This window comes from Heterodontus francisci, chromosome 18 (genome assembly GCF_036365525.1).
Source record: "Heterodontus francisci isolate sHetFra1 chromosome 18, sHetFra1.hap1, whole genome shotgun sequence".
Classification (NCBI taxonomy): Eukaryota; Metazoa; Chordata; class Chondrichthyes; order Heterodontiformes; family Heterodontidae; genus Heterodontus; species Heterodontus francisci.
Window position 1 is genome coordinate 6,449,528 of NC_090388.1, and position 20,549 is coordinate 6,470,076.

Consider the following 20,549-nt stretch of genomic DNA (forward strand, 5'->3'; position numbering starts at 1 on the left):
ATCTCTGTAACCTCCTCCAGCCCCTCACCTCTCCCTATCTCCGTAACCTCCTCCAGCCCCTCACCTCTCCCTATCTCTGTAACCTCCTCCAGCCCCTCGCCCCTCCCTATCTCTGTAACCTCCTCCAGCCCCTCGCCCTTCCCTATCTCTGTAACCTCCTCCAGCCCCTCACCTCTCCCTATCTCTGTAACCTCCTCCAGCCCCTCACCTCTCCCTATCTCTGTAACCTCCTCCAGCACCTCACCTCTCCCTATCTCTGTAACCTCCTCCAGCCCCTCACCTCTCCCTATCTCTGTAACCTCCTCCAGCCCCTCACCTCTCCCTATCTCTGTAACCTCCTCCAGCACCTCACCTCTCCCTATCTCTGTAACCTCCTCCAGCCCCTCACCTCTCCCTATCTCTGTAACCTCCTCCAGCCCCTCGCCCCTCCCTATCTCTGCAACCTCCTCCAGCCCCTCGCCCCTCCCTATCTCTGTAACCTCCTCCAGCCCCTCACCTCTCCCTATCTCTGTAACCTCCTCCAGCCCCTCACCTCTCCCTATCTCTGTAACCTCCTCCAGCCCCTCACCTCTCCCTATCTCTGTAACCTCCTCCCGCCCCTCACCTCTCCCTATCTCTGTAACCTCCTCCAGCCCCTCACCTCTCCCGATCTCTGTAACCTCCTCCAGCCCCTCGCCCCTCCCTATCTCTGTAACCTCCTCCAGCCCCTCGCCCTTCCCTATCTCTGTAACCTCCTCCAGCCCCTCACCTCTCCCTATCTCTGTAACCTCCTCCAGCCCCTCACCTCTCCCTATCTCTGTAACCTCCTCCAGCCCCTCACCTCTCCCTATCTCTGTAACCTCCTCCAGCCCCTCGCCCCTCCCTATCTCTGTAACCTCCTCCAGCCCCTCGCCCTTCCCTATCTCTGTAACCTCCTCCAGCCCCTCGCCCCTCCCTATCTCTGTAACCTCCTCCAGCCCCTCACCTCTCCCTATCTCTGTAACCTCCTCCAGCCCCTCACCTCTCCCTATCTCTGTAACCTCCTCAAGCCCCTCACCTATCCCTATCTCTGTAACCTCCTCCAGCCCCTCACCTCTCCCTATCTCTGTAACCTCCTCCAGCCCCTCGCCCCCCCTATCTCTGTAACCTCCTCCAGCCCCTCGCCCTTCCCTATCTCTGTAACCTCCTCCAGCCCCTCACCTCTCCCTATCTCTGTAACCTCCTCCAGCCCCTCACCTCTCCCTATCTCTGTAACCTCCTCCAGCCCCTCACCTCTCCATATCTCTGTAACCTCCTCCAGCCCCTCGCCCCTCCCTATCTCTGTAACCTCCTCCAGCCCCTCGCCCTTCCCTATCTCTGTAACCTCCTCCAGCCCCTCGCCCCTCCCTATCTCTGTAACCTCCTCCAGCCCCTCACCTCTCCCTATCTCTGTAACCTCCTCCAGCCCCACACCTCTCCCTATCTCCGTAACCTCCTCCAGCCCCTCACCTCTCCCTATCTCTGTAACCTCCTCCAGCCCCTCGCCCCTCCCTATCTCTGTAACCTCCTCCAGCCCCTCGCCCTTCCCTATCTCTGTAACCTCCTCCAGCCCCTCACCTCTCCCTATCTCTGTAACCTCCTCCAGCCCCTCACCTCTCCCTATCTCTGTAACCTCCTCCAGCCCCTCACCTCTCCCTATCTCTGTAACCTCCTCCAGCCCCTCACCTCCCTACCTCTGTAACCTCCTCCAGCCCCTCACCTCTCCCTATCTCTGTAACCTCCTCCAGCACCTCACCTCTCCCTATCTCTGTAACCTCCTCCAGCCCCTCACCTCTCCCTATCTCTGTAACCTCCTCCAGCCCCTCGCCCCTCCCTATCTCTGCAACCTCCTCCAGCCCCTCGCCCCTCCCTATCTCTGTAACCTCCTCCAGCCCCTCACCTCTCCCTATCTCTGTAACCTCCTCCAGCCCCTCACCTCTCCCTATCTCTGTAACCTCCTCCAGCCCCTCACCTCTCCCTATCTCTGTAACCTCCTCCCGCCCCTCACCTCTCCCTATCTCTGTAACCTCCTCCAGCCCCTCACCTCTCCCTATCTCTGTAACCTCCTCCAGCCCCTCGCCCCTCCCTATCTCTGTAACCTCCTCCAGCCCCTCGCCCTTCCCTATCTCTGTAACCTCCTCCAGCCCCTCACCTCTCCCTATCTCTGTAACCTCCTCCAGCCCCTCACCTCTCCCTATCTCTGTAACCTCCTCCAGCCCCTCACCTCTCCCTATCTCTGTAACCTCCTCCAGCCCCTCGCCCCTCCCTATCTCTGTAACCTCCTCCAGCCCCTCGCCCTTCCCTATCTCTGTAACCTCCTCCAGCCCCTCGCCCCTCCCTATCTCTGTAACCTCCTCCAGCCCCTCACCTCTCCCTATCTCTGTAACCTCCTCCAGCCCCTCACCTCTCCCTATCTCTGTAACCTCCTCCAGCCCCTCACCTCTCCCTATCTCTGTAACCTCCTCCAGCCCCTCGCCCCTCCCTATCTCTGTAACCTCCTCCAGCCCCTCGCCCTTCCCTATCTCTGTAACCTCCTCCAGCCCCTCACCTCTCCCTATCTCTGTAACCTCCTCCAGCCCCTCACCTCTCCCTATCTCTGTAACCTCCTCCAGCCCCTCACCTCTCCCTATCTCTGTAACCTCCTCCAGCCCCTCACCTCTCCCTATCTCTGTCACCTCCTCCAGCCCCACACCTCTCCCTATCTCTGTAACCTCCTCCAGCCCCTCACCTCTCCCTATCTCTGTAACCTCCTCCAGCCCCTCACCTCCCTATCTCTGTAACCTCCTCCAGCCCCTCACCTCTCCCTATCTCTGTAACCTCCTCCAGCCCCTTGCCCCTCCCTATCTCTGTAACCTCCTCCAGCCCCTCACCTCTCCCTATCTCTGTAACCTCCTCCAGCCCCACAACCCTCCCTATCTCTGCACCCTCCTCCAGCCCCTCGCCCCTCCCTATCTCTGTAACCTCCTCCAGCCCCTCGCCCCTCCCTATCTCTGTAACCTCCTCCAGCCCCTCACCGCTCCCTATCTCTGTAACCTCCTCCAGCCCCTCACCTCTCCCTATCTCTGTAACCTCCTCCAGCCCCTCACCTCCCTATCTCTGTAACCTCCTCCAGCCCCTCGCCCCTCCCTATCTCTGTAACCTCCTCCAGCCCCTCACCTCTCCCTATCTCTGTAACCTCCTCCAGCCCCTCACCTCTCCCTATCTCTGTAATCTCCTCCAGCCCCTCACCTCTCCCTATCTCTGTAACCTCCTCCAGCCCCTCGCCCCTCCCTATCTCTGTAACCTCCTCCAGCCCCTCGCCCTTCCCTATCTCTGTAACCTCCTCCAGCCCCTCACCTCTCCCTATCTCTGTAACCTCCTCCAGCCCCTCACCTCTCCCTATCTCTGTAACCTCCTCCAGCCCCTCACCTCTCCCTATCTCTGTAACCTCCTCCAGCCCCTCACCTCTCCCTATCTCTGTCACCTCCTCCAGCCCCACACCGCTCCCTATCTCTGTAACCTCCTCCAGCCCCTCACCTCTCCCTATCTCTGTAACCTCCTCCAGCCCCTCACCTCCCTATCTCTGTAACCTCCTCCAGCCCCTCACCTCTCCCTATCTCTGTAACCTCCTCCAGCCCCTTGCCCCTCCCTATCTCTGTAACCTCCTCCAGCCCCTCACCTCTCCCTATCTCTGTAACCTCCTCCAGCCCCACAACCCTCCCTATCTCTGCACCCTCCTCCAGCCCCTCGCCCCTCCCTATCTCTGTAACCTCCTCCAGCCCCTCGCCCCTCCCTATCTCTGTAACCTCCTCCAGCCCCTCACCGCTCCCTATCTCTGTAACCTCCTCCAGCCCCTCACCTCTCCCTATCTCTGTAACCTCCTCCAGCCCCTCACCTCCCTATCTCTGTAACCTCCTCCAGCCCCTCGCCCCTCCCTATCTCTGTAACCTCCTCCAGCCCCTCACCTCTCCCTATCTCTGTAACCTCCTCCAGCCCCTCACCTCTCCCTATCTCTGTAATCTCCTCCAGCCCCTCACCTCTCCCTATCTCTGTAACCTCCTCCAGCCCCTCACCTCTCCCTATCTCTGTAACCTCCTCCAGCCCCTCACCTCTCCCTATCTCTGAAACCTCCTCCAGCCCCTCACCTCTCCCTATCTCTGTAACCTCCTCCAGCCCCTCACCTCTCCCTATCTCTGTAACCTCCTCCAGCCCCTCACCCCTCCCTATCTCTGTAACCTCCTCCAGCCCCTCACCTCTCCCTATCTCTGTAACCTCCTCCAGTCCCTCACCTCTCCCTAATTCTGTAACCTCCTCCAGCCCCTCACCTCTCCCTATCTCTGTAACCTCCTCCAGCCCCTCACCTCTCCCTATCTCTGTAACCTCCTCCAGCCCCTACACCCTCCCTATCTCTGTAACCTCCTCCAGCCCCTCACCTCTCCCTATCTCTGTAACCTCCTCCAGCTCCTCACCTCTCCCTATCTCTGTAACCTCCTCCAGCCCCTCACCTCTCTTTATCTCTGTAACCTCCTCCAGCCCCTACACCCTCCCTATCTCTGTAACCTCCTCCAGCCCCTACACCCTGCCTATCTCTGTAACCTCCTCCAGCCCCTCACCTCTCCCTATCTCTGTAACCTCCTCCAGCCCCTCACCTCTCCCTATCTCTGTAACCTCCTCCAGCCCCTCGCCCCTCCCTATCTCTGTAACCTCCTCCAGCCCCTCACATCTCCGTATCTCTGTAACCTCCTCCAGCCCCTCACCTCTCCCTATCTCTGTAATCTCCTCCAGCCCCTCACCTCTCCCTATCTCTGTAACCTCCTCCAGCCCCTCACCTCTCCCTATCTCTGTAACCTCCTCCAGCCCCTCACCTCTCCCTATCTCTGTAACCTCCTCCAGCCCCTCACCTCTCCCTATCTCTGTAACCTCCTCCAGCCCCTCACCTCTCTTTATCTCTGTAACCTCCTCCAGCCCCTACACCCTCCCTATCTCTGTAACCTCCTCCAGCCCCTACACCGTGTCTATCTCTGTAACCTCCTCCAGCCCCTCACCTCTCCCTATCTCTGTAACCTCCTCCAGCCCCTCACCTCTCCCTATCTCTGTAACCTCCTCCAGCCCCTCGCCCCTCCCTATCTCTGTAACCTCCTCCAGCCCCTCACATCTCCGTATCTCTGTAACCTCCTCCAGCCCCTCACCTCTCCCTATCTCTGTAACCTCCTCCAGCCCCTCACATCTCCCTATCTCTGTAACCTCCTCCAGCCCCTCACCTCTCCCTATCTCTGTAACCTCCTCCAGCCCCTCACCTCTCCCTATCTCTGTAACTTCGTCCAGCCCCACAACCCTCCAAGATATCTGCATTTCTCTAATTCTTGCTTCTTGGACATTCCTGATTTTAATCGCTCCATCATTGGTGGCCGTCCCTTCATTTGCCAAGACCCTAAGCTCTGGAATTCCCTCCCTTCACCTCTCCGCCCCTCTAACTCTCTTTCTTCCTTTAAGATGCTCCTTAAAACCTATCTCTTCAACCAAACTCTTGGCCGCTTGTCCTAATATCTCTTTATGTAGCTTGGTGTCAAACTTTGCTGTATAAAGCTCCTGTGAAGCCTGTGATGTTTTATTATGTTAAAGGCACTACACAATTACATGTTATTGTTGTATTGCATTTGTGAAATGAGCTACAAGATTGCAAAGGCTAGCTGGGCATATGAATATTGTGAAGCAGGATTTTGACTCATTGATGATGAAGGAATGGCCGATATATGTCCAAATCAGGATGATGTGTGTGACCTGGAGGGGAACTGGTGATGTTCCCATACACCTGCTGCCCTTGTCCTCCGAGGGGATAAAAGCCACGGTTTTGGAATTAACTCCATTTGAGCAGGCATGCGATTTTCTATCTGGTTATTTTAATTTCCACTGGCAGAAAATCACAGTACATTTCTCTGAATGCAATTTAAAAAAGAATAATGTTACCAATTTCAAAGCCTTTTGATTACAGGTTGAGATTTCAATGCACAAAATGTTGTTTAAATTTAAAGATAAATGCCTAGAATTAAAAAATGACCAATCAACATTATCTGCAGAATAACTTATTAGAGAGAACGTTGTCAATTTTTGTCTTTACTGCCTGAGTGTGATGTTTCACTTGAACACATGACAGAAAGGAAGAACCTTTACTGACCTCAGGATGTCACAAAGCACTTTAAAGCCAATGAAGTATTTTTGATATATTGGCCAGAACACTGGGGATGACTCCCCTACACTTCTTTGAATTGTGTCAAGGGATCGTTTGCTTGAGAGAGCAGACAGAGCCTCAGTTTAATGTCTCATCAGAAAGACGAGACCTGCAATGTCAGAGTCAGAATGACAAACACAAGACTATAGTCTCAGATTTGAACCTAATGTAATTCCCACTGAGCCACAGCTGATGTCCAAAGCTTGGGAAATTGTGCGTCCCCTTACAACGTGTGACCCTCCACAACTGAATTTCCTCTCCCCTTGCTTCAACATTTGATGCTTTAATGAGAAGGCAATTAAAATGTAAAGCTGCCTTGTTACGTTCTAACAGTAAATTTGTTTAGAAATCACCACCTTTTAAATAAATTTGCTGCATGATACAAATAGCAGAACAAGGATTTAAATAAGGCCTCAATTGATCTTATGGCAAAAGCTATTAAATCTGGTCTTGCAGTTTAATATATTAATGATTTAATACCCTGCCTTAACTTTAAAAATGATCAAGAGCACAGTTGGCAAATATGTGCAGACAGGCCATTAGCAATGATGTAATGCTTGTTAAATGACTATTTGTGGGACAAGAGACATATAATTTTATAAGGAATGAAAGGCCAGTGACATTTTTTTTTGCTTGTTTGAGATTTATCCTTTTTTTTTCACAAAGTATGGGCCTGTTACATGTCTGTTAGTGAAATTTGCAGGGCTATGGGGAAAGAACAGAGGGAGTGGGATTAATTGGATAGCTCTTTCAGCGCAGACAGGATGGGCTGAATGGCCTCCTTTTGTGCTGCATGAACCTATTGGGCAACACAACTCCCATTCAACAGTTTTTGATTTGGTGAATCTATTGTGCACACCAAAGTTGGAAGCTATGTCCGACAGTATAACAGCTGATCATCTTTCCAGATTGATGAGCTAGCATTGAGCCACACAGAATCAATTCCAAATTCCCAGACTCTGCTGACGCTGTTAATTAACAGCCATGTGTTGTGGATTGAGTGAGTGACGGTGAGCAAAGTGAATTTTTATTGGAAGAAGTGCTCCAATCTGCTTACCCCATGGGCCCTACTACACAATCTTTGAACTCACCCTTGTAATCCCTGACAATTTAGTTTAATGAATAACGTTCAACAAAGAAAAGTTTCTGTCTTTAGTGATCCTGGTGGTGAGGCTCATACGGCAACAGAGAATGATGGAGTGTTTAGACTTGTACTCCCTTCCAAGAATTACTGTGCTGTAATTATACAGGGCATTGGTGTGACCACATCCGGAGGACTGTGTGCTGTTTTGATCTCCTTACCTAAGGAAGGACATATTTGCCCGAGAGGGAGTGCAACAAAAGTTTACGAGACTGGTCCCTGGGATGAGGGGATTGTCCTATGAAGAGAGATTTGAGTAGACTGGGCCTATATTCCCTGGGGTTTAGAAGAACGAGAGGTGATCTCGTTGAAACATATAAAATTCTTAAGGAGGAGGACCAGGGTAGATGTCGATAATATGTTTCCCTTGGCTGATGAAACAAGAACAAAGGATCTCAGTCTCAGAATAAAGTGTTGGCTATTTAAGGACCGAAATGAGAAGAAATTTCTTTACTCAAAGGGTTGTGAATCTTTGGAATTCACTACACCAGAGAGCTGTGGATGCTCAGTCATTGAGTATATTCAAGATATGGAGATATTGTGGGAAGATGTAGCTGAGGTAGAAAATCAGCCACGATCTTGTTGAATGGCGGAGCAGGCTCGAAGGGCCAAATGGCCGACTCCAGTTCCTATTTCTTATATTCTTATGTTGTTATGTTCATTAATTTTAATTCACAAAGTTCACAGAGGGCATTGACCAAAGTTTGCAATGCGTGCGCTCAGCCTGCAAGGATCTGCACCTGGAGAGCACAAGGTGGAAATCTACTCCAATATGAGCATAGGAATAGGAGGAGGCCATTCATCCCCTCCAGCCTGTTCTGTCATTCAATTAGATCATTATTGATCTGTATCTTAACTCCATCTACTCGCCTTGGCTCTGTAACCCTTAATACCTTTACCCATCTAAAATCTATCGATTTCAGATTTTAAATGATTAATTGAGCAAGCATCCACTGCTTTTTGTGGGAGAGAGTTCCACACTTCCACCACCCTTTGTCTGAAGGATTGTTTCCTAACTTCTCTCCTGAATGACCCAGCTCTGATTTTAAGGTTATGTCCCCTTGCCCTAGACTCCCTCCACCAGCGGAAAACGTTTCTCTCTATCTACCCTATCAATTCAATTAAAAATCCTAAAAGCCTCAATCAAATCACCCTTTAACCTTCGATATTCCAGGAGGTAGAAGCCTAGTTTATGTCATCTCTCTTCATAATCTAACTCTTGGAGCTGTGGCAACATTCCAGTGAATCAGTGCTGCACACCTTCCATGACTAGACATTCTTCCTGAGGTGCAGTGTCCAGAACTGTACACAGTCCTCCAGATGTGGTCTGTTCTCTCCTTTGTATAGCTGGAGCTATTCTTCTTCTCGTCCTCCAGCTATAACATTCCATTGGCCTTTTTGATTTTTTTTTGTACTTAATTTACTACACTTTACATGGACCCCTAAATCTCTTTGGACCTCCACTGTTTCGAGCTTTTCACCATCTAAATAATACCTGGATCTATCTTTATTTGGTCCAACATGGATGAACTTACATTGAAATCCATCTGCTACTGTTTTGCCCAATCATCTGTCAACATCTCTTTGTAATTTTATTCTCCTGTCGACCCTACTCACTATACCACCAATCTTTGTGTCATCAATGAGAAAGGATCCACTGGTCCATACAGTCTGTCCCATTCAGATATGGCGCAGCCTAGAGACATCATGAACACACCTCCCCAGCCATGCAAACATCTGGATAGTGGTGAGAAAGCCAGCGGAGAGAAACCTTAGGCTGAAATTCCTTTCTAATTGCATTTCAGAATCACTGAATCGTTCACAGTACAGCACAGAAGGAGGCCATTCGGCCCATCATGTCTGTGCTGGATCTCCAAAAGAGCAATTTACTTAGTGCCACTCCCTGTAGCCCTGCACATTCTTTCTTTTTCAGATAACAGTCCAATTCCCATTTGAATGCCTTGATTGAACCTGCCTCCACCACACTCTCAGACAGTGCATTCCAGATCCTAAACACTCACTGAACCTGCCTCCACCACACTCTCAGACAGTGTATTCCAGATCCTAAACACTCACTGAACCTGCCTCCACCACACTCTCAGACAGTGTATTCCAGATCCTAAACACTCACTGAACCTGCCTCCACCACACTCTCAGACAGTGCATTCCAGATCCTAAACACTCACTGAACCTGCCTCCACCACACTCAGACAGTGCATTCCAGATCCTAAACACTCACTGAACCTGCCTCCACCACACTCTCAGACAGTGTATTCCAGATCCTAAACACTCACTGAACCTGCCTCCACCACACTCTCAGACAGTGCATTCCAGATCCTAAACACTCACTGAACCTGCCTCCACCACACTCTCAGACAGTGTATTCCAGATCCTAAATACTCACTGAACCTGCCTCCACCACACTCTCAGACAGTGCATTCCAGATCCTAAACACTCACTGAACCTGCCTCCACCACACTCTCAGACAGTGCATTCCAGATCCTAAACACTCACTGAACCTGCCTCCACCACACTCTCAGACAGTGCATTCCAGATCCTAAACACTCACTGAACCTGCCTCCACCACACTCTCAGACAGTGCATTCCAGATCCTAAACACTCACTGAACCTGCCTCCACCACACTCTCAGACAGTGCATTCCAGATCCTAAACACTCACTGAACCTGCCTCCACCACACTCTCAGACAGTGTATTCCAGATCCTAAACACTCACTGAACCTGCCTCCACCACACTCTCAGACAGTGCATTCCAGATCCTAAACACTCACTGAACCTGCCTCCACCGCACTCTCAGACAGTGCATTCCAGATCCTAAACACTCACTGAACCTGCCTCCACCACACTCTCAGACAGTGTATTCCAGATCCTAAACACTCACTGAACCTGCCTCCACCACACTCTCAGACAGTGCATTCCAGATCCTAAACACTCACTGAACCTGCCTCCACCGCACTCTCAGGCAGTGCATTCCAGATCCTAAACACTCACTGAACCTGCCTCCACCGCACTCTCAGACAGTGCATTCCAGATCCTAAACACTCACTGAACCTGCCTCCACCACACTCTCAGACAGTGCATTCCAGATCCTAAACACTCACTGAACCTGCCTCCACCACACTCTCAGACAGTGTATTCCAGATCCTAAACACTCACTGAACCTGCCTCCACCACACTCTCAGACAGTGCATTCCAGATCCTAAACACTCACTGAACCTGCCTCCACCGCACTCTCAGACAGTGCATTCCAGATCCTAAACACTCACTGAACCTGCCTCCACCACACTCTCAGACAGTGCATTCCAGATCCTAAACACTCACTGAACCTGCCTCCACCACACTCTCAGACAGTGCATTCCAGATCCTAAACACTCACTGAACCTGCCTCCACCGCACTCTCAGGCAGTGCATTCCAGATCCTAAACACTCACTGAACCTGCCTCCACCGCACTCTCAGACAGTGCATTCCAGATCCTAAACACTCACTGAACCTGCCTCCACCACACTCTCAGACAGTGCATTCCAGATCCTAAACACTCACTGAATCTGCCTCCACCGCACTCTCAGACAGTGCATTCCAGATCCTAAACACTCACTGAACCTGCCTCCACCACACTCTCAGACAGTGCATTCCAGATCCTAAACACTCACTGAATCTGCCTCCACCGCACTCTCAGACAGTGCATTCCAGATCCTAAACACTCACTGAACCTGCCTCCACCACACTCTCAGACAGTGCATTCCAGATCCTAAACACTCACTGAACCTGCCTCCACCACACTCTCAGACAGTGCATTCCAGATCCTAAACACTCACTGAACCTGCCTCCACCACACTCTCAGGCAGCGCATTCCAGATCCTAAACACTCACTGAACCTGCCTCCACCACACTCTCAGACAGTGCATTCCAGATCCTAAACACTCACTGAACCTGCCTCCACCACACTCTCAGACAGTGCATTCCAGATCCTAAACACTCACTGAACCTGCCTCCACCACACTCTCAGGCAGCGCATTCCAGATCCTAATCACTTGCTGCATGAAAATGTTTTTCCTCATGTCACCATTGCTTCTTTTGCCAATCACCTTCTCGATCCTTCCACCAATGAGAACAGTTTTTCCCTATCTACTGTCATTAGTGCTGCTACTTTGATAAATCTTATCACCAGATTCCTAGCCTTGAGCAGTTAAACATTTTCTAAATATGTCTTATGCTACTACACTGACTCATGTAAAATTAATGCATTAATACGTCTGGTCTTTCTCTTCTGCAGTGATTATGTTTTTATATTTCCTCAGCTTAAATTAAAAATTAAATAGATGTAACAAATCACCAAAGTAATGGATTTTGCAATTTCTGTCTTGCAGAATTGTTCACCAATCACTTGTGGTGTCTGGATGAAGCAGTGGATGAGGTCTGAGGTGAATATGTTGGGGCACAGTCAGTTTACACCCTCAGATGGATTTTGTCTCACTGACCCCTCATTCTTTGGTAAGGTCATATCGAAGAAAGAAAGGGAGAAAGAACTTGCATTTCTATAGCGTCTGTCACACCCTCACGATGTCCCAAAATGCTTTACAGCCAATGAAGCAAGTTTGACACGTTGTCATTGTTGTGATGGAGGAAAGCATAGCAGCCAATATGTGCACAGCATGATCCCACAAAGAGCAATAAGAAAACTACCAGATAATCTGTTTTAGTGATGTTGGTTAAATCCTGATGTTCTTTTATTCACACCACTACTTGAAGGAGAAAACAATTGCGGGGATATGGGGAGAGTCCGGGGGAGTGAGGCAAACTCAGATGCTTTTTGAAGGAGCCAATGCAGACTTGATGGGCTGAATGGCCTCCTTCTGTGCTGTACTATTCTATGATTGGATATGTCTCCCGGCACTGCAGTTGGCTAGAACTGAGTACTTGCTGGGAAGATATATTGTAAGATCACAGGCATTGCAACTCCCAAGATTTTAACAGATTGAATTTAAAGGATGGAAAATTTTGATTTGCCAAAATGTACTCCTGGGTGAAATTTTGCCCAAATGCATGAATTTAATTTGATTATGCCATTTGGTAAATTACTCTGCACTGAAGATCATTACCAACGCCTTCTCACAGATTTATAAATGTATATATTTAAGCCTCTATTTTAATGATAGTAAATATGTACAAGGGATTACAATGGTCCTGGGTGTAATTTTGGCTTTATGCGATAGTGAATCATCAGCCTATTTTACAGCCCGTTCCGAAATGACCCGAAACGTTAACTCTGCTTCTCTCTCCACAGATGCTGCCAGACCTGCTGAGTATTTCCAGCATTTCTTGTTTTTATTATAGCCTATTTTACATCTCTCCTGATTGCCCTCACCCGAAATAAGAATGGGGAGAAATGTAAAATGGGCTGCTGACTCTGTTAAACTATCGCTCAAAGTCAAAACGATCCTCACTGTGTGAATAGGCTTCAGAATTTCCCACTGATCCTGTCTGGCCAATGTGTATAAGAACATTGTAGATTTGTTTAACTGTCAGTGCAGCAGATGAATAGGACTCAGAACCCCGTATAACTCCTAGAGATTCACTAAAAGCCTTAAACCAAATTACAGCTCATTAATCATCCAGAAAGGTTCAATATTCTACCTAGAATGCTCAGGCTGCCTCGAGTGACAGATATTGCCATTAATAACACTCTGAGAGCAGTGGCTCAGTTTGATTTTGGAACTTAATGTTTCACGTGAACCCTTTTAATTTGATTAGAGAGAGTGTTGGGACTGTTAAACAGGTTTTGAATTCTATCTGTCTCTTGCCTGCTCTTCTGAGCTGACATTGCAATAGACTGCTGTTTACATGTATTGAGTCATAATGGACATACATGTGACTGAGCAGACTGAAGATTGATTCAGTCCAGCGAAGGGGTACAATCTCTCATTGGTCAGACCTTTCCCAGTATATTTTGAGCAATTTAGATAGATTAAATACTTCCTGTTAACTAGAAAGAAGTTGAAGGAATATCTATTTAGGGAAAGACTTGATGGTTATGGGCTACACATTGAGATGTCAAAAATACCGCACATTGTGCATCATTCACTCATTCTTCACCAGTTACTATCCTTAGCTTCACATATGCCAAATGTGAAGCTAAGGAAGTTGAGTGGCCAAAGGTGAGTGACTGATGTAGGATGTGTGGTGGGATTGTGAATCTGGAGTCCTGCTTCCTTTTACCTCTGGCGGTGCAATCAAAGAAAGAACTTGCATTTATATAGCAACTTTCACAACCTCAGGACGTCTCAAAGCACTTTACAGCCAATCTTTGAAGTGTAGTCACTGTTGTAATCTAGGGGAACGCTCTAGCCTATTTGTGCAGAGCAAGACTCCACAAACAGCAATGTGGTGAGCCCCAGATAATCTGTTTTTAGATGGAAAGACTTAATGGAAAGGAAAGTGGAGAGAGATGTTTAACAGACGTCTAAATCCATGTCACACGTTTAGCACTGTTAGTCAAAGTTACCACGAAGTGTCGCTACAACATGGAATGTGTTGTGACAGGGACAAGTGAGGCAAAGACATAGGAACCGGAGGAAGTCATCCAACCCTTTAAGCCTGTTCCACCATTCAATGTGATCATGACTGATTTGCATCATAACTTCATCCACCCATCTTGGTTTCATATTCCTTAACACCCTTGTCTAAGAAAAATCTATTGATCTTCAAATATTAATGGAATCCCAGAATCTGCTGCTTTTGTGGGAGAGAGTTCCACACTTCTACCATCCTCTGTCTGAAGAAGTGTTTCCTAACTTCTCTCCTGAATGGTCTGGTTCTTATTTTATGTCCCCTTGTCCTAGAGCTCCCCCCAGTAGCAGAATAAGTTTCTCTCTATCTACTTTATCAATTCCTTTCAAAGTCCTAAAAACCTCAATCAAATCGCCCCATAATCTTAAATAAAAACAGAAAATGCTGGAAATACTCATCAGCTCTTGCAGCATCTGTGGCGAGAGAAACAGAGTTAACGTTTCAGGTTGATGACCTTTCATCAGAACTGGGAAAAGTTAGAAATGCAATATGTTTTAAGTAGGCCAAATGGGGGAGGGAGGAAAAATGACACAAGAGAAGGTCTGTGATAGGGTGGAAGATGGGAGACATTAAATGACAAAAAGAGTTGGTGGGGTAGAGCCAAAGGGAGTGGTAATCGAACAAGTAAAGAGACAAAAGATTTCTAGAGGAGGCATGAATCGCAGAATAATGAACAGCTGCTGTCCGAAAGCAAAATCAGGAGAAAAACAAGATTAAGGCCAAAGTATGCAAAGAAAAGGAATCAGAATGGGGGCAGAGATTAGGGCCTGAAATTGTTGAACTTAATGTTGAGTCCAGAAAGTTCGAAGGTGCTGAATCGAAAGAAAAGGTGCTTTCCTCAAGCTTACGTTGACCTTCATTGGAACAGTCCAGGATAGAGATGTCAGCATGAGAGCAAGGTGGAGAATTAAAATGACAGGTCACTGGAAGCTCGGGGTCATGCTTGCAGACTGACCATAGGTGTTCCGCTAAGTGGTTCCCCCAGTCTGCGTTTGGTCTCCCCAGTGTAGAGGAGACCGCATTGTGAGCAGTGAATACAGTATACTAAACTGAAAGAAGTATATGTAATTTTCTGTTTTATCTGGGCCTTAGATGGTGAGAAGGGAGGAGGTAAAAAGGCAGGTGCTGCATCTCCTGCGCTTGCATGGAAAGGTGCCATGGGAAGGGTTTAGGGTGTTGTGGAGGATTGAAGAGTGGACCAGGGTGTCGCGGAGGGAATGATCCCTTCGGAATGCTGACAGGGGAGGGGAGAGGAAGATGTGTTTGGTGGTGGCATCACACTGGATGTGGCGGAAATGGCAGAAGATGATCCGTTGAATACGGAGGCTGGTGGGATGGAAAGTGAGGACAAGGGGAACCCTATTATGGTTCTAGGAGGGAGGGGAAGGGGTGAGGGCAGAAGTGCAGGAAATGGGTCGGACACGGTCGAGGGCCGTGCCAACAACAGTTGGGGGTGGAGTGGTGGAATTCTCAGTTGAGGAAAATGGAAGACATATCAGAAGCACTGTTGTGGAAGGTTGCATCATCAGAACAGATGTGACGGAGATGGAGAAATGAGAGAATGGAATGCAGTCCTTACAGGAGGCAGGGTGTGAGGAAGTGTAATCTGGGTAGCTGTGGAAGTCAGTGGGCTTATAATGAGGGATTATTATTAGGGATGGGCAATAAATGCTGGCCTGGCCAGCAACACCCACATCCCATGAATGAATAAAAAAAATGGATCTTTGTTGATAGCCCATCCCCAGAAATGGAGACAGAGAAGTCCGTTAATCTTTTTGTTCCAAGGAATAGAAGTATGTGATCTCTCCTCATAGTCTAACCCTTGGAGCTGTGGTAACAGTCTGGTGAATCTGCACTGTACTCCTTCCAAGATCAATATATCCTTGCTAAGGTGCAGTTCCCAGAACTGTACACAGTACTCCAGGGGCAGTCTTACCGGGCCTTGTATAGATGTAGCAAAACTTCCTCCTTTTTATTTTCAAGAGCACTAGTTATAAAAGCTAACATTCCATTGGCCTTTATGATTTTTTTGTATCTAATGACTACATTTTCCTAGATGTTGTCTCCACAAGGGATGATTCGAAAACCCTGCACCAACAGTGTGGCTTAAACTGAACCTCAAACAGCACCATCTATATTCCAGCGCCAAATCAACCATTTTTAGAATCATAGGATTATTACACAGACAGCACAAAAGGAAGCTATTTGATCCACTATTCCTGTGCCAGCTCTTTGAAGGAGCTATCAATTAACCCCTCCCCACAGCTTTCTCCATAGCCTGACATTTTCTCCCTTTCAAATATTTATCCAATTCCCTTTTGAAAGTTATTATTGAATCTCCCTTTCAGGCAGCGCATTCCAGATCACAACTCGCTGCATAAAACATTTTCTCATCTGTGTCCATCCCTCCGGCCACTGAAAACAGTTCCTCCCTTTGTTCTCTGTCAAAACCCCTCAACATTTTGTCCATCTCTATTAAATCTCCCCTTAACCTTCTCTGCACTAAAGAAAACCAGTGCAGCTTCTCTAATCTCTCCACTTAACTGAAATCCCTCAACCCCAAACAGATTAAACAAACTGGGATTCTTATAGACTTTCAAAATGAGTTTGCAAATTCAATTAATTTTCTGCCTATATTCACCGCTACAAGGAACTGGGTTGAGATGTACATTTCACATAGACCATAACAGTCACTGGAGAGAGGATAATTTCACCTGATTAGTTTGGGCTAGACTCCAATGAGAGAGGATCAGTGTGCTAAACCTTTGTATCATCCAATCCCTTCTGAAATCCATTTCATTGGCCTGGGTGCAGAAACAGGCATTCAATTTGTCCATCCAGTTAAAAGAAATTTCTGTCACACCTTTCATGACCCCAGGACATTCCAACATGCTTTACAGCCATTGAAGTACTTTTGAAGTGCAGTCATTGGTAAAGTAGAGTTGATTTGTCAACAGATCTTGGACAACAAAGAAAAGGTGAGGTGAGGACTCGGATTATCCCAAATTACACTTTAAGAAACAATACAATTTGTGATCCACAAATTGGGTTAAAAAGCAGGGTTCAATTTCCCATGTTATGTGGTTTCCATTCTCTGTTCTGTGATATAAGGGTATGAGTGTGATATTGGAATATGATGTTTCCTAGCACTGGAACACTCCCAATGGAGTGCAATGGCATTTTCCAAACTCCCTGAATGCCAGAGTTATTAGCATTCAGGGAGAGTCTGAACACTTGGATGTGTGTGTGAGGCATTCTTTCAGCTGCCTGATATCAGGGGAGTTAATGAGTAAGCTTAGTAACCTTTAGTCTCTGACCTAACTAAACAATTAACCCGGGGAAGTCGTTAAAGGTAGTTCAGTGGAGGAAGATTTCTCTCCTTCTCTGCTCTCCATACATAGGAATTGCCTCCCTCTTTAGCCTCCGAGAATTTCTTTCTCCGAGACCACCAAATATTTGTTAGACGCTGTGGGGACAGAAGGAGGCTTTACGTTCACGCCTGCCAAGGAGTTGGTTAGAATGAAGACTGTGAAAGGTAGGAGGTGATTATATTACCACCCTGTACTAGGCACAGTGTAGTGTAAGCCTAGCCTGAGAGCAGTGATTGCTGACATAGTTAACCCTTTCAACACTGTAGAATGCAATGCTAGCTTTCAGAAAGGTCTCAGCTCGGTTCTGAATTAGAGGCAACGCTCGTTTTAAAACAATTTGTAGGATTAATATGTTCTTTAAGGATGAACTACCCCATCATGGTAGAGCTTTATTCATTTCATAAAGGAAGGAAATAGCATTTTAGACATAAAGATAATGGTTGTGTGTTGTTGTATTAATGTGCTAAAAAGAAAACTAGTCCATGAAAAAACATTTTCTAACTCTTGGCCAAATCTGGGTATTGTCTTTACTTGTCAAGTGAAAGATTATTCTTCAAGGGAACTGTATTTCAAATGCTTTTTCAATATATCGAGAACCTTTACAATGATATATACCTGTTGTTTTCAGGAGGTTCTAACTCGGAGCAGCACATTGTGTAAATGAGATCTTTCTGCAAAATGCTAGCGGTGGGAATAAAAAGAAAAAAATGCTGGAAAAAAAACTCAGCAGATCAAGCAGCATCTGTGGAGAGAGGAGCAGAGTAAACATTTCAGATCGGTGACCTTTTGTTGGAACTAAGTGGTGGTCATCGGTAACAGTCTGGTTCAGGTCAATTAACATTTTGTTTTTATTTGTTCATGGGATGTGGGCATCACTGGCTAGGCCAGCATTTATTGCCCATCCCTAATTGCCCATAAGAAGGTGGTGGTGAGCTGCCTTTTTGAACCGCTGCAGTCCTTGGGGTGTAGGTATACCCACAGTGCTGCTAGGGAGGGAGTTCCAGGATTTTGACCCAGCGACAGGGAAGGAACGGCGATATAGTTCCAAATCAGGATGGTGTGTGGCTTGGAGGGGAATGTGCAGGTGGTGGTGTTCCCATGCACCTGCTGCCCTTGTCCTTCTAGGTGGTAGAGGTCACGGGCTTGGAAGGTGCTGTCGAAGGGGCCTTGGTGCGTTGCTGCAGCGCGACTTGGAGATGGTACACACTGCTGCCACTGTGCGTCGGTGGTGGAGGGAGTGAATGTTTGTGGATGGAGTGTCGATCAAGCCGGATGCTTTATCCTGGATGGTGTCGAGCGTCTTGAGTGTTGTTGGAGCTGCACCCATCCAGGCAAGTGGAGAGTATTCCATCACACTCCTGACTTGTGCCTTGTAGATGGTGGACAGGCTTTGGGGAGTCAGGAGGTGAGTTACTCGCCTCAGGATTCCTAGCCTCTGACCTGCTCTTGTAGCCACAGTATTTATGAAGCTGATCCAGTAATTCCATTGCTGTTTTGTGAAGCTGAACCTTACGATCAATGGAAGAATGAAGTTTATCTATGGATACAGGTTACGTCCTTACTGAGGCAAGGAATAGCCCTTGCACTTTCACTTCCCGCCAGAAGCAAGATCAGTGGAAAAGTGTTCTCAGAGCTAAAGGCTCATCATTTGGACAATGAGAAAGGTTTGGACAATCTCTTCAAATTTATGGATAAAATTTATATGAAAGGTGATATTAAATGCCTATGAGACGTGGTCGGACTTTGTTAAATTTAGAAAAATAGATGGTTCTTCCATTGAACAATATATCATGGAGTTTTTATGCAAGGTTGCAGTGATTCTACTAGGAAATTGCTAGATCAGCACCAGCTTTCAAATTGGATATTGAACATGGATAGGCTCTTGGTATAAACTGGAGTTAGATTCAAAGAAAGGATACGCTTTTTGATCTGATGTCTGACGCCCTGAAAAGTTTTTTGGCAAAACATTCCTTTCCGGCCGCTTTCATGATGCAAGTGGGCTCTTCACCGGTGACAGCGAAGGTGGAGGATACAATGCTAGCAGCATTTCGAGGCCTTTCAAATATTGGCCCAGACGTCAGTACGAGTCTCATACAAAACGAATGAGGATTGAGACCCTTTTGGCAGCTATAACAGATGGCAGGATTTAGGTAATTATGGCAGAAGGATGAACCCCAGGAATCACCAAGGGGTGGTCAACAGGTGTTTCCAATGTGACTCAAATGATCATTATGTGTTACATTTTCCAAAAAGGAAAAAAAGGATTTTTGAGATGACACATAACGTGGAACGTTCAGAAGGCGAGGATGACGCCACTGATCAATCAGCTGGAATTGTACTGGTCATGAGAAGCTTCAGTCCAGTAATGAGTGTCCGAGTCACAGATTGATTCAATTGTGTAGTACTGGACAGTGGGTGTACATCCACAGTATGTAGAGTGGACTGCTTAAGGTGTTACATGGATTCTTTAAGTAAGGAAGACCGAGGTGTGGTCAAAGAATATGACAGTTCTATCTGTTTCAGGTTTGGGGACGACACAGTTTGGGCGGCACAGTAGCGCAGTGGTTAGCACTGCAGCCTCACAGCTCCAGCGACCCAGGTTCAATTCTGGGTACTGCCTGTGTGGAGTTTGCAAGTTCTCCCTGTGTCTGCGTGGGTTTTCTCCGGGTGCTCCGGTTTCCTCCCACAAGCCAAAAGACTTGCAGGTTGATAGGTAAGTTGGCCATTATAAATTGCCACTAATATAGGTAGGTGGTAGGGAAATATAGGGACAGGTGGGGATGTTTGGTAGGAATATGGGATTAGTGTAGGATTAGTATAAATGGGTGGTTGATGGTCGGCACAGACTCGGTGGGCCGAAGGGCCTGTTTCAGTGCTGTATCTCTAAACTAAACACGTTGAAATCACTAAAAAGAATGGTAATTCTGTGTAAAATAGCAGGGGTAAACCATTTTATTAATACAGATGTAGTATCCAGTGAAATACCTTTGCTGTTAAGTAAACTATGAAAAAGGCTCGGATGAAATTGGATACGGAACATGAGAAGGCGATTGTCTTTGGGAAATCTGTAGCTTTGCGGTTTACACAGTCGGGACATTATTGTATTCCTTTAGCGAGACCTAACATCTCTAAGCAGGATGTTAAAGAAATATTAATAGCGTCCGGGGGTCGGGATTTAAAGGAGAAAAGGCAAATTATTTCAAAACTACATCAACAGTTTGCACATCCATCTTGTCATAGGCTGAA

The 20,549-nt window shown here is 47.4% G+C and overlaps 1 protein-coding gene across 8 annotated transcripts in view; it reads left to right on the top strand.

Moving 5' to 3' along the window:
- nr1h4 (nuclear receptor subfamily 1, group H, member 4) overlaps positions 1-20,549 on the top strand; it is a 110,879-nt gene that overhangs the window by 21,332 nt on the left and 68,998 nt on the right. For 5 of the 8 annotated variants that reach the window (XM_068050175.1, XM_068050177.1, XM_068050176.1 and 2 more), the window contains exon 2: positions 11,733-11,856. The exons of 1 other annotated variant lie outside the window; for it this stretch is intronic. In XM_068050175.1, the coding sequence (XP_067906276.1) occupies positions 11,763-11,856 (94 nt within the window). In that variant the 5' untranslated portion in view covers positions 11,733-11,762. Of the gene's footprint in view, positions 1-11,732; positions 11,857-17,279; positions 17,468-20,549 lie in introns of those variants that run through there. 2 more of the 8 variants (XM_068050179.1, XM_068050178.1) reach the window with 2 other exon arrangements.